This window comes from Lucilia sericata, unplaced genomic scaffold (assembly GCF_015586225.1).
Source record: "Lucilia sericata isolate MDLA Ls3-8-SP2 unplaced genomic scaffold, ASM1558622v1 Contig000019F_arrow, whole genome shotgun sequence".
In the NCBI taxonomy this organism is placed as follows: Eukaryota; Metazoa; Arthropoda; class Insecta; order Diptera; family Calliphoridae; genus Lucilia; species Lucilia sericata.
The window spans coordinates 1,391,302-1,406,581 of NW_023994058.1; the positions used below are offsets into that span (position 1 = coordinate 1,391,302).

General features: G+C 31.2%; 1 protein-coding gene across 2 annotated transcripts in view; it reads right to left on the bottom strand.

Annotated features, from left to right (window-relative positions):
- Positions 1-14,991, bottom strand: part of LOC119607556 (serine-rich adhesin for platelets) — a 120,688-nt gene extending 105,697 nt beyond the window's left edge. For both annotated transcript variants that reach the window (XM_037961526.1, XM_037961518.1), the window contains exons 1-2: positions 13,917-14,991; positions 52-4,055 (exon numbers count right to left, since the gene is read on the bottom strand). In XM_037961526.1, the coding sequence (XP_037817454.1) occupies positions 52-4,055; positions 13,917-13,925 (4,013 nt within the window). In that variant the 5' untranslated portion in view covers positions 13,926-14,991. The remainder of the gene's footprint in view (positions 1-51; positions 4,056-13,916) is intronic.
- Positions 14,992-15,280: the final 289 nt, after the last annotated feature.

The window sequence follows — 15,280 nt, forward strand, 5'->3', positions numbered from 1 at the left end:
AAGTTATTGAAATTTTCTTAATATAAAATTACTAAATATGGAAAATCTTACCGATTAATATGGGAATTTTGTGGTAGACGTTTTGGAGATGAACTATTTAATGTTGTTGCATGAGTTGACGATACTGATGATGATATTGCTGGTGACTCTGGCGATTTACTTATTTTAGACACTTTACTAACACTAGGACTTAGATTACGATTTATGCTTAAATTATTTAAAGGTGATCTACGTTGTGTGGGCGAAACACTAGCTGAGGAGCCAGAAGCACCTCCGCCACCCGTACTTGTACCACTGACCGCACCAGTGGTCGTTGTTATACGAGTGGACACTTTCGATTTAACGTCATTATAATTTTTTCTTATCACTGATTTATTACTAGCAATTTGATTCATAACGGCATCCCATTTGTTGGGTGAATGATGGTATTTACGCACTACCGGAGGTGAACTATTTTTATTCGAACTTGATTGACTCGGCGACGAACGTACTTTGGTACTTTTCGGTGTATTCGATTTGTAGCGGGGCGAGTGTTTTCCGCTTAATGAAGTGGGTGTTTTAGATAATTTAACACTTTCGTTGAGGGAAGATTTCGAACCAGTACCGGATACCGAAACTGCTTCAGAACGTAAAGAATCTTGATCGGAATGTTTGCGAGATTTTAATATTTGACTTTGTGTTACAAACGACGGCGATATTGTTGTGTTATTTGGTTTTGTTGTTGGTGTTTTATTGTGCACGCCGTTTTCTGTTGTTAGCGACGTTAACGACGAGTGTTTACGCGGCGAAGTTTGATTTTGTACTGCCATTAAATGTTTCTGCAATGGTTGCTCACACCACGAAGTTGTGGAAGTCGTTGAGCTTTTTGTTAGTTTAACTGGCCTGTATGCGGTGTTGACGTCGTCATCGTCGTTGTTGCTATTATTGTTGTGCTCCCCATCGAAAGCTTCATCAAGAGAACAGAAACTCTTAAAATCCACACCAATGCTATTAATATTGACGTTGCTACCATCCACACTACAGTATGAGGTACGATTGGAGAGTGTATCAGCTAAGAGGTGATCAGTACTCATACTACTTTGTATTGTGGATGATGTTTGGCTACTGGTTAAATGGCCTTGACCGTGAACAGCAGTGGAAGTATGTGTTGTAGACATAACACTCCCTGGGGTTGCTGTAGACTTTTCGCTGCATTGAGAAAATGTTTGAAAACGTTTGGTTGTACTTTCGCGATTTGATCTCACGGTTTCAGTTGAATCATCCCCATCTAGATCATTGTCTGGTGATAAATCATTAGTTGTCTCGTGAGTATCTTGTCTGCGCATTTGGGCCAAATCCTCGTCACAACGATTTTCAACATCTGTGAATATTCCTGAAGACTCCATGCAGGAATCTTCCATTTGAGGATCTTCTGAAATAAATACCGAGGCAGCTGGTTGTAACATGGGTCCATAGAGTTGCCCGTCAATTACTTGGGCTCTACGGTCGCCTCGATGAAATACATCATCTGCATCGGATTCAGTAAAGAAATCCGAATCTGTCATAGGATCTTGTCGCCTGACAGGCGGTAAATGACCTCCAACTCCCTGTTGCTGGTGGAAACTGGGCTGCCGTGACACTCCTTTGCGTATAGGGCCATTTGAGGGTGAGTGGTCACATGGTCCTCTAGAAGCAGGCCTCGACATTTCTCCATCACCTTGATAACCAGTATCTAGGCTTGTGACACTAGTAACACTGGTTATAAAACTAGTAGAAATCTTCGAAACACTGGATGAGATGGACTTGTTAATAGTCTCCGTTTTACTGGGCTCGGTGTCAGTATGTAGTGACAATGATTCCAAACATTGCTGCTGATGATCCTCGTTGGAAAATGTTATTTGACCTTGCAAATTTTGCTGCTGATGCAATTGCAACTGCTGATGTTGCAAGACCATATCATTGATGTCGGTCTTAACTTCAACTGGGTCTAAAGGCAACTCTTCGGGAGAGGGAGTTTGGTCTATGCGCATTTGTTGCAGAACAAATTTGTGACTAAGATTGTTGACATTATTTGAATTATTGAGCAAAAGCGGTAAATCGAGATTATTGGTATTATTTGTGGCAGCAGAATCGAGGAATTCTTTCATTTGATCGGGAGTTAAGATACCCAAGCTTTCATCCAAATCAAAAGAGTTTTGCTTTTTCAAAAACTGTTGTTGCATTTGTTGAGTCGAGGTTGAATGTGTCATATTTTGAGTACTATTTTGACTACAATTAATAGCTTGAGATGACAAAGATACATCAACCAATTCTATGGAGCAATCCAAAGTAGACTCAGTTAGATCCAAACCGAATGAAAAACGGCTTTTCTTGTTGGGGTTATTGACGTCTTGCAAAGAAGATGTGGTTTGAGAAATATCGGTCTGTTGATAAAAGGCATCTGTCCTGCCTCCCGACGATATTAGCGTCATATCTATATCCATGGCTTCTTGTTGGCCATCTTCATCTGGGGTGCGTATGGGTAATACCAAATCACTTTTAGCACCTTTCAGTAACATGGGTGACTGCAAATGAACAGGAATAGGTGTTAATTGATACATGGGATTATTATATTTCTTGCAAGCATTTCGATCTGGTGTAGTAGTACAAGATGTAGAAGTTTGTGTCATGTAGAGCAGTTGAGTGGTATTTTTGATATTGGGCGTATCCATATAATCTTTAGTTAAATTGAGCAATTGCATGTGCTTGGCCGGGGTAGTCATATGTTCTGTTATATCCAATAGACGCTCGGTATTCATGGTTGAATTCAAAGGAAGTTTCATGTTTGCTTTATCGGGCGCCAGCGCCTTTAATGTATCATCAAGATTTTCGGTGGTTATATCCAAAAATTGTTGATGACTTAATTTTTCTAAATGTTTTTGAACATCCATGGCAACATCTTCTTCAAAGCCTGAAGGTATGGAAACATCATCGATCATTAGAAGATTTTCACTGGAACCTGGGTTAGAATATGTGGCATTTGTTGCCGGTGAAAGGATATCAGTATATTCAATTAACTTAGTGCTGGCGCCACCGTCAATAGTTTGTGTCACGTTTACATTTGAAAGTTTGTCCAAAAGCTGTGTACTATCCAAAGTCTTAGTGATATTTTCATTTGCATTGCCGTCATGGGATGATATTACACAAAGTGTGCGTCCCAAAACATCAGTAGCATTAATATTATGAGTGGCATCAGGTCTATCTAATTCCTTAATAGAGTGAGTTTTATTGAAGGTTTTATTTTCAGTAAGTATATCAAACGTTTGTGTACAATCATTAATATCCTCACCGCTCTTGGTCGTACCTAATTTCTTTGCTATATTTTTCTGCGTATCTATATCAATTGTATTGCCGAACCCCGCATTGGCCACTTGTGTTTTATTTCTAGGTGAATCAATGTCCATGGTATTGCCGAAACCTATATTCGACAAACGTGTACTTTCTAAAGTGTGTTTTCGTTGCATTGGTGCTTGGTTCACTTCACAATTAGGAATATATGTTGAGTCCAAACTTTGCGTAATATAAAGGCATTGTTTGGTGTTCGTATTTAATAGCGGAGTGCTTTCACATAAAGCTCCTCTTTTTGGTTCACCAGTGACCGGCATTGGTGTAGCCATTAAGTCTTCTGGACTGTCTGTACGTACAAATGTTTCCGACCTTGTAAGCGTTGGTCGAGGAGTATCTAGTATAGTAGTTACATTTTGCAACTTTGTAGTTACTGTTTCATCTTTTTTTGTTGGTGTGGGATCTGCTTTTGCAAAGAATTTTTTAAAAACCGTTGTAGTCTTCTTACTCACCATATTCACTGTACTATTCAACGTGTTTATACGGTCACCTGAACTACTTTTCTTAATTGTGAGGGCCTGCTGTATCGGCGGCCTTAAACCTGAATAAGAAATTGGTCGTGTTTTGGCAAATGTTGCTGGAGGTCTTAATAGCGAAGTTCTAGGCAAAGAAATAGCTGTTGGTGGGCGAATTAGACCAGGTAGAGGTATACGTGAAAGTCCTGGCATGGGTAAACGTGTTGATGTTGGTTCCTGCAAAAGAAAAAATCTTATTAAACACACATGCAAGGAAATAGGTTTTTCAATAGGTAAACAAGATATTTTGGTTCATAAAAGAAACATACCGAGTCATAAAAGATTTCGCTTAAGTTACCCTTCCCAAAATATACGTTGTTATCCCAAATGATGTTTCCCAAAATATTTTGTGTTTAGTATTGACCGTTTGTGATCTGTAACATTTTCTAAAAATATCCCCAGGAAACAATATTTTAACGGTCCAGCTCTTGTTTTTTTTTGGCAATTATTATAAATAAATCAAGGAAAATTTTGAGATGGGTAACAAAAACACTATTTATTGTTTATTCACACATATATGTATGTATGTATGTACATACACATAAACATATTTTTAAATATTGAAAGAAATATGAAAGAAGTGTTGTAAACATGTAACCCCTCTCGGAGTTATAAAAAACCAAGTTAACTTTTTGTTAACTCGAGACTCTGGAGCACTTTCTTTGCCACTGCTAAGCATTCGTCGAAGTTAGATCCAAGTATCTTGTAAGTGATGTTATTCCGGAAATAACATTCCTGACTAACACTGATTGGAAGATTCTTAGGAATTACGTTCAGGAAACTGAGTTTCTGAACACTGAAAAATAATTCATTCAGTGAACTTTTTTTATGATAAGGAGTGCACAACAGGCCCGATAGTGGCCTAGGTGTATTTCTTCGGATTTGATGTAGTATACATCCTCCTATCAACCTAACCTAACCCTTTAGTGTTGGTAAAACATTTTTTAAATAAAAATACTCAAAAAAATTATTTTTAAGCCTCAAATATTCGAAATTAGATTCCAAAGTTCAAAGTAAACCTCGAAAAAAACAGAATACATGTTCGAAAAATTTTGAATGCAGTTAACCCGCGGACCAAAATTTCTGAAATTTGACAGTGATGAGTACACCTGGTGACAATAAAATATTGAGTTCGAATATTTGAAGTTAAGTTCGAAAATTCGAAGTAATGTTCTAAAAATATTTTGTTTTTAAAATAATTTCTGGGCTATAAAAATTAAAAAAAATACTTTTTCGAACTTATGTTCGAAAAATTTTTAAAGCTGTTAAATACAGTTCCCGTACATCGAAATTGCTTAAACTTGATAGTCATAAATCTACTTGATTACATTATGTTCGAAAATTCAAAAAAATAATTTCTGGGTCATAAACAAAAAAATCATGGCGAGAACGCGATGAAGTTTTGTATAAATATTACTTTTTCTAATGAGCAAAATAAATATTTTCTGCAACACTTTTGCAATTTTGTTACATTACATTGTCTTCAAAAATAGTCATTACCCTAATGTACATATTGACTGACTGATTAACTGATATAAATGATTAAGCCAAACTTTTACATTAAAATAAACATAGTTCCAATGATTTGTAAGTTTTATTGAAGCATTTAACAGAGGGTTACATTTGTATTACATACAATTTATTCAAATCAATTTATAGGATTTATTTGTATCTTTATAACCCTTTTTAAATACCATCTACCCAAGAATACACAATAATATAAATTAAAACGAAGTACTTCTAAAAGAATAACATTTATCACCACTTCAAAAGTAGCACTAAGTGAATTTTTATACCATCAGTGGAAGTGATGTTTAATGACTTTCGAAGAAGCACAAATAATTATATTTTTTTTTCAATGCTGAAGATATATTTTTTGTTCCTACATTTTTATGAGTTAAAAAATTTCATTTTTGGTCTTTTGTATTCAATGTCTTTTACCCTGATTAATGTTAATATTATTTAAGTCAAATTACACTGCGACAAAAATAAATACCTGGGAAGTGATACTATTTTTCTGAAAGGTGGATACGAGTAGAATAAGAATCTGTTTTTGAAATTTCCCAAACACCTCCAAAATCTTGAAATACGGGTAAAAAAGTCAGTAACTTAGTTGAATCTCAACCGATTTTAAGTATATCAACGGATTTGTGTTAGTTGTTTTCTATAATGCTACAATTTCACTTCCAAATAACTTTAAAAAAAGAGCTTAAAAATTTCTTCTTGAGAATGGCATCAGAAGTAGTAAATTTGAAACCAATTAAAAAGTACATACCTCCTATGACAAGCCTGTGTTAAAATCATCACTTCTTCATCTCTTTTTCAGTACTTCCATGGAGTAAATTTTGCTTCTTTTTCGCTTCTTTGAAAGTTCTTTTTTTGCTGCGATATTGTAATATGTACATTAGACCGACTCACAAAAAATGGTGCTTGAGTTACCCCTCTCAAAATATTCGTTGTTATTTTATATGGTGTTACTCAAAATATTTTGGGTTTAGTGTTGTAAATTCGTGAGCTGGACAGTTTTCAAGAAAATATTCTAAGGGGGACACGATTTTATATATTCTATTCAAAAATTTACCCAGCTTAAAAATCTTTATTTTTTGTTTTATGATGGTTTCCAAAATATTATAAGTCTATCGATGGCCGTTCGTGAGCTGGTCCTAGGGTTGCCAGATTCCGATTCGCAAAAAGCTCGACATCGGGTTTTAAAAAGCTGAACAAAACAAAAAAAGCTGGACATAAAAAAATACCGAGAAAATGTTAATTTTGGTTTTGTGTAAATAATTTCACAGTGATACACCAAAAAAATGCAGGGGTTCTCATATACCAATTTCGTTTTGTTATAGTCCATATAGTACGAATATATTTTTAGTTTTCCCCGATCACTTCGTTAACTTAGTTTTTAATAGCAAAAGATGTGAAAAAGCTCCATTTTTGAAGTTTTAAATTTTAAAAATCATAAGTACGTAAGCTGTACGTAAAGAAATTGACTATCGCTCGCAATAATATGTCTTTTCGCGTACTTTCCTGTAAGAAATATCCAGTAACTTTATGATAGAGAGCCAATTTTTTAAAAAAATGTGCAAGTTTTTGTTTATAAACAAAGATTAGTAATGCCCTTTTGCTGAAATCTCAAAAAAAACAAATAATTGAAACTTTGATTTTTCTTATAAATAAATGGATATTTAAAGTTAACAAAATATGTAGTATCATTAAAAATATATTATTGTTTTAAAACTTTATGATACAAACATATTATTAAAATAAAAATTTACACAAAATCGCTAAGAGAAAGACAAACTAAATTGGTTTAAAAACGCCAGATTGACAATATTTGTTATGATTTTTCACAACAAATAAACTCTTTTAAAAACTAATTTATGATAAATAAAATTAAAATAAATCTAATTACAAATAATTTTTTAATATTCGTGTGTTATTAATTTATATATTTCTTTCAAAAAATTTAAAATTTACCAAATTATCGATTTCTTTGGTTTGTTTACATATTCATAAAACAAACATATGTTGTGAATATAAGTTGGATATTTTTTACTAGGGAAAAAATATCCAGTAAAATCAAAAAATTGCAAATTGTTACAAATTATCGAGTACGCGAACAGACCTAATATTTATTACGACATCAGCTGTTCAAGTGTTGAGACATGATGATAGAAGAGGGAAATCATAACTTAGTTGTATAACAAACGTACAATCAGTGTTGGCTAACATGATTTGACAAAGATAACATAAAAATTATTGCAGTGTGCTAAAAAAATTCTATATAGCTGGACAAATAAAATTTTAGCTTGAAACTGAACAAGCATCAAAAAAGCTGGACAATCCAGCCAAGTCCAGCCAGGCTGGTAACCCTAGCTGGACCGGTAACAAAAAATGGGCCTTTTTAGTTATTTCTTAAATTCTACAGATTTGTTTAAACAAAATATTTAAGATAGAATATGTATATGTGGTATCATTTGAAGCCGCGCTTAAGGGTGAGCAAACAGTGTCCATAAATTTTATTTATTTTAATAAAAGACCTAACAATTTCATATTTTTTGGAATATGGCAATTATAAGGAAATGGTTATTTCAGATGCGGCTATAAAACCCCTTTCAAATAATACCCCATATTAAATATACATACATATGTACATATAAATCCAAAATGTGTCTTTATTTAAAAGTTTTTTGTTTTTATACCCTTCATCATTCCGTATATTCTGGATCCTTATAGATAGCAAAGTCGATTAAGCCATGTCCGTCTGTCTGTGTGTATGTTGAAATAAATTTTCTGAAGACCCAAGATATCTGCGGGATCCAAACCTTTAATAAAGTAGCAGAATTTCATATTTTCGATTTTCATACTGTACAATTGTGAAATAATTTAGAAAACCTCTGAGATTTTCCAAATCAAAACATAAATATTATGTTTAATTGTGCAAAATATTAAGTTGCTTTTGTATATGTTGTAGTCATTTGCAAAAAATTAAACCGACTTGAATGTAATAAAATATTTGTAAAAATGAACCTATTTGGAACATCATGAATTTTACAATCATCATTATGATTATTCAAATGGGTTTTTTGTTATTCGCTCAGTAGAGTTTGCGTAATTTTTTTTTTTTTTTTGTTTTATTTTAAGTTTTTTGGTATTGTTTGTTCATCTTTCACTGTTTTCCCTGCTGTTTTCAGTTACAATTATTTTGAAATTATTTCATATATCCTTTTCAAGGTTAATAAATATATATAAACACTACTGCTAGCTTTTATATTTGGCATGGAATATGATTTCTTAAACATAGCATTTATATGCTCTTAGTTGATACAAATCCATTGAATAATCACATAAAATGGTATAATACTTTAACAAATTTTACACTAGGGTCAACAAAGGATATTTGAATAATTTATGTGCAGTAACGAGCAGATTCAACGCTTGACTATATGATCTTTGATTTCGTCTATTTCAAAATAACGATCAATAATATAGTCCATCATAAATCCACATGATAAACAGTTGTATATTTCTGTTGTAAAACATCCCTCAAATACATGTCGTACAACATGCTTCTAGTACATACTGGGAAGGAATAAAACTATGGGATAGAGTGGGGTTCAGCTGAGATCTCAATTAAATCTTCATAGAATAGGAGATTTATAAAAAGTCAATTATATTGCAAAAAACTTCAAACAGATTTTTTGAGAATTGTAATCTAACATCATTCCGAGCCAGTTTTTGGCTTTTTCCATTGTGAGACAAACTTCACTATAAGGGATGTATTACTAAGTACTAAAGGATGAAATTATCACCAAATAAAAATATGTAATTTTAATCATTTTTTTTTTTAATTTTTTCAAAATGACTTAATTAAATGTCCACCAAGAAACAATAAAAACTATATTTTTCACTTTAAATCCATTGAGTTTTTAAAATCGGTTGAAATTCAACTAAGTTATTTATAAGTGCATTAATGTACGAAAAGCGCTTTTACCCTTACTTTAAGATTTTGGATTTTCAAGAACTGATTCTTGTAATTCTCTCAAGAACCTTTCAGAAAAACGGAGTCTCTTTTCAGTTTTATTTATGTTTTATTAAGTTATTCGTATAAAAACATCTATTTATCATTCGTTCAAATAATTTTTCAAATTTAATCGACAACTCGAATAAAAAATATTGTAAATTTTTATTCGAATAATTTAAAACACGAATAATTGACAGCCTTAACATTTACCATTTGTTCCAATATTTACCTTAGTAAAAAAAATAACTTTTCGAAAATTTTTGGGAACTATCAAAAAAACATCACGTGCAGGAAAACAATTCCAACAAAATAAATTATTTGCAAAATAAAACCCAAAGTAACTTACATATCGTCACATGAAATCCAAAAAGCCCTAAGTTAGTTTGAACAAATTTTTCAGGAGAAGCAAAAAACCGTCTAAAATGACAAATAAACCAAAAATATTCAACATTTTCTCAAGTTAAGCTTATTTCTTATTGACAAATTATTATTTGAAGAAAAATTTTCGGTTTTTGTTTTACTCACGGAGATATGAAACTTACGCCCTTGACAATTTGTTTTTTCTGAAACCCAAAAGGGCGTAAGTTGCATTAAAAAATAGTAAGTTTTAACATTTTCAACTAAATTCAAATCGGTTTTTGTTGGTCAAATAGGCCGAAACATGGAAGCCATTAGGCTTCCATGTTTTCATAAAGATTTTCGGAAATTGGAATTTTTCTTTGAAAAAATTCTAAAACTGTTAAAATAATCTCTAAATTACAAGGATTCGCTAAAAGTTCCATTTTTGTTTTATTTGATGACAATTATAACATTTCACAGTTTCGAAGTTAAAAATTCAGAAGAATTTTAAAATTTTCATGAATTTTAAGGTAATTTTAGAATTTATTTGATAGGGACGTTGATTTTAATTGTAGGAGTGTAAAATTTAGCAGGAACATGTATTTTGATACGTTTCATCATAATCAATCAAAAAGTCGATTTTGATGTTTTTGGAACTTAGGGCTTTTTGGATTTCATATGACGATATGTATGTATATCATATGACGAATATGGGTTACTATTGTTAATTCCATGCAATAAATTTATTTGTTTGTAAAAACGATTCCTAATTGGAATGTTTGTCTTTTTATTATTTAAAAAAGTAAAAATAAAAGGACTAGTTTCATTAGGAGGCTGTTAAAACAATACACACATCTAAGTACATGGAAACTTATAGATTCTTATGTTCAATATACATACATACATTATACCAACATATGGACATTTCGATACCATTGCACAGTAAGACATTTGGCGCTTTTAGAACGACAAAAATAAAAAAATAAACGCTTTCCAATTGAATTGGTTGTAATAAAAAATGTAAATAAAAAAAAAACTAAAAATATACCAAAGTTCCTTTAACTCTATACATATATAGGTGTTCAAAGTTGCTCCTTTTGAAAATAATATAATTTTCTTGTAATATTCCTTAAGCGGTATATTAATTTTTTCTAAATATTTCAAATATTTATATAGTTTTTTTCGGTATATTACAATTTAATAATTCAGAATTATTCTGCCAAATTTTTTTAGACAAAAGATCAATTTTAAAGTTTTTATTTTTTCACTCTAAAGAAAAAATATAAATAATATAATAGTGATTGCCCACAGTTACTGTTGTTCAAAAACAATTACTTACGTCAATCATGAATCATAGCTTCATTAATAACATTTTCCGAATTTATCATTTATTTTAAATTTTAATAAGAGTATGAATTTTTGGTTAATGTTCTATTCAATGTATTTGCGAATATGTTTCCAATTTAAGAAAAATTTCTAAAAGTTACTACTCTAATATTCATTAGGGGGGTTATAAAAAATGGGATAACATTAACGCGTTCCGAACAGTCTCTTGACTTTAAAAAGGTGTTTGAAAGGGAAAATGGGTTTTATTAACATTTTTAATTTTCTTATAAATAAAATATATAAAAGTTGAAAATCGGTAGCAAATGTTTTGAAATATCTCTGACCAAAAATTTTATTTTTATTTAATATATATGTACTTGTAAAAAATTGGCATGGCAGCAGTCTTATCTTGCTAATTTGTATGTGGAATACTTGGTAAACTGTGTGCTAACTGCTACTAAATTACAGCTCAATATCTCTAATATTTGATTATTGTCGTTCCAAAAGTGTAAAATGTCTCACTGTCCACTGTGCTTGACATTTGTACGCCCATATAGTGGCATATATTTTGTGGAAATATGAATATTTAAAAAATAATTTTGTCATTCAGAGAGACCTATACATGGAAAAAAAATTCATACCATTCGAATGCATTCGGAACCTTGTTTTCCAAAATGTGGAGTTAAAATCATTTTCACATTCGAATAATGTATTTCGTCTGAAACTCCTGAAATACTTTGAGGGCTCTATCTGAATGTGCTTAAAATATTAAAATATTGAAGTATTATTACATTCTCTTTAATGAAATAATTAGATTAATGGAATTTTAAGTGTATCTTGCTGCTATTGATGGGACATTTTTTTACATAATTTTATTTTATTTTATGGTTGGGGAGCCATTAGCGATAATTATTTATAAGTGGCATTGAATAGGATTTTCTTTTATATAAGTTTCACATGTAAATATGTATTATATTCAGGTATTTTTGTCTACGTAATATAAGTTATTTTGGTCCAGTGGGACTTTTATATTACAATGAATTTTTAATAAATAAATAAATAAAAATCATACGTGACAAAAACGGAAACGTTTTTGAAGTCCATTTAAAAATATACGAAACTGTGTTTAGGTGTTTCTTCATACACCAAGGGACTACATATGTACTTACTTTTTCTTTATAATTGTAAAGGGGCCCATCCCAGCAGTTCGGTCGGACAGTCCCGAACTCCCTATTTAACCTACCACATAGGGTTACACTTAGCCACCAACTGTCCAGGTGACTAGCTATTTTAACATGTGCTTGTCCTACGAGGAAGTCAATCGTCACCCCGTAGGTTACGATGAGGCAGACAAGTGCTTTTTAAGTGTCCCCTCTCTCGCTTACAAAGGGGACACTAAAGTGACGATTATCTTCACCCTCGTTTACAAAGAGTACATCCATGACGAAAGACGAATTAGAGCCAACCAGATGGTTTGGTTAGAAGTATATTCTTTGGTTAGAAGTTAGTGGAAATCACTGTCTTTTTCGGATGCATTGACTCTTTGTCGAACTGCAGGGATACACAACACCAGCATGCTGGCACAAGCAAGTGATTGTGCAAGCCGATTGAACGTGTTTGGGGTTGTGGTGCGATTGTGTCATCTGATTGTGTGATATCAAAATTAATTTGATAATTTTGTGATTGTGCTAGCATGCTTGTACTGTGTATGGGGAAATTTGCTCATTCAAATACAATTATTTGAGCAATAATAATAGTTTGTTTGTCTATAAAATCCAAAATAAAAATATGGATAATTTTTATCATGTACTGATATGTTTCATGCTTGCGGTAATTAAATAGGTCAGTTCTTTGCAAATTTTTGTATTATTCGAATCGACGATTTCTAAAAACTTAATATTGTCCAAGCATGCTGCTGGTGTGATAGGTATATGGTCCGAACATGAACAAAATTTTTTCTTGTGGGATTTATGTCTATATAAAACTTATTTATGCCAAATTTAATCATAATACTCGGGCTTATGAGTGAGTTATGGATGTTAAGTGTTTTCTAAAAAAAAACTTTGTATGGTACCAAGGATCAAATGAGGTGCGTCTTAAAACCGCAAAAATTACTTTTTTGGTTTTAAATTTAGACTAGACATAGGAAATGTCTCCAAAAACTCTATTAGACCAAAAATGTTCAATTTTTGTGTATTTATCGGTATATAGTATATCGGTATGTACATACATACATAAAGGTGGCCCTGTTTGTATGTAGAAAAAAATAAGGTACTCATTTTATTAATGAAAACTTTGTTCATTTAATACCTTTTTCTTTTCCTTTTTCCAGTAGGGAATGGATATATTTTCTTTGTAAATAACATTTTGAATGTTATTTACGTTATTAACCTATGATTTGAGTTGCACGTTGGTTTCGAAAAAATCAATTAAAATGAAGTTTACGATATATTAATTTCAGTTAATTACATTAAATAAATCTATGTATGTACAACTTTAAAAAAAATAAAATTTAGTATGAAAAATTATGAAATGATAATAATTATTTTTGATCTAGCACAAAATTTTTTGGCACACCTCTCAAAGGCCTTTCACGTGATATCAAAATTGTATATCATACCTTAGCGTGAAACATGAAAAAAATTAAAAACCTCAAAAAAGGAACTTTTATCCTTTGTTGTTATCTTAGAATGAACAAAATTTTCATTTATCGCGGTAATATCAGCAACTTTTATTTTGGGCCACCTTAATGTACAAATGTATTGGATTACATCCATAGAAAACAAAGTTCAGGAAAAGACTAATATACAATAGAGCGAGCATCATATAGGTATATAGGAACTTACCTTAGCCATTGCTTTGGTTTCCACTTAGTTTGGTTTTATTCCTTCCAGAAGAGTAGGTAATCAACACAGAAACACAAGATACACAACAAAGTGTTTTTTTTTTTACATGTAAATGACACCAACAACAAAAGCAGGGATGAAATTTTATTATTGTTGTTGGTTAATGGCTGAATGTAATTTTATTTTTCATTCCAAATTGGTTTTATGGTCTTAAAGTCGATTTCCGCTTTTAAAGTTTTAGGGAATTGACCAAACATTTAAAAAATATTGAGTACAATAAATTATTCAGCCAGAGACCTCTGCAGTTCACCTTCTTTTTTATTGTTTTTGCATTTTTTAATTGGTTATAATTCTATTATTTTTCGTCTTATTAAATAACGGTTAACACAAAACAGACATACAATGGATTTTTTTAATACTTTTATTATTTTTACTCCTTTTTCTTTTATATAATTTTTATTATTTATATTCCATTATAACACGTTCATACAAAAACACAATGTAACTAACATACAAACGCACTAACAAAAACACACAAATAAGATGTACATGACAATGTTCATCTACATTATTAACATTGTTTTTGTGAGCAAAAATGTACGAACGAAAAGAGGAGAGGGGCAGCAGTAGCAGATTTTTTCTAATAAAGTGAGACCTCAATATTGAAGAGAAGGAAATGTATTTTATCGATTTTTTACTTCATATAAAATTTCCTTATGCATTCCATAAGTATTCTAATACTTAATTTTAAATTTTATGTTTTCAATAGAATTTTCTACTCGATAATTCTTTTAGTTTATGCTCCTCCTTCAATAATTTTCACAAATATAAAAAACTGTATGTAATTCAATAATATTCCATTTTCTTCACACTTTATGACTTGCTTTTTGCTTTTAATAAAGCCTTCTCTTTTCATTACACTAATTTTATGGGGTTGTGTGTAGGCTTGACAAATTCCTTTGCATATAAAAATGCTCCACTTATTTTTTATTAGTTTTTTCAATAAGACCGTATCTATCTATTATTGCAATTTTACCGTGTTTAATGTTGAACTCACGTAACTCAACTAAACTAGAAAAACTCATGACAGCTTTAAAACAGAAATGTCTAAAATACAATATTTACCAAAAACAACAAGTGTAAGAGAAAATATAACGGTACTTTCTAGTGACATGCGTTTTGAACTTTAAACAGATATGTTTAAAATGCAACCAATAACTACTCTGTTTCTTAAGAAAATTTTGGTTGGCAACGTCTTTGAATAAGATGGAGTTAATATTTATTTATTAACCTTTAAATTTAATTAGGAAATTAATAATTAGAATAATTAAGAATGTATCGCCTCTTTCAAATATATACTACTT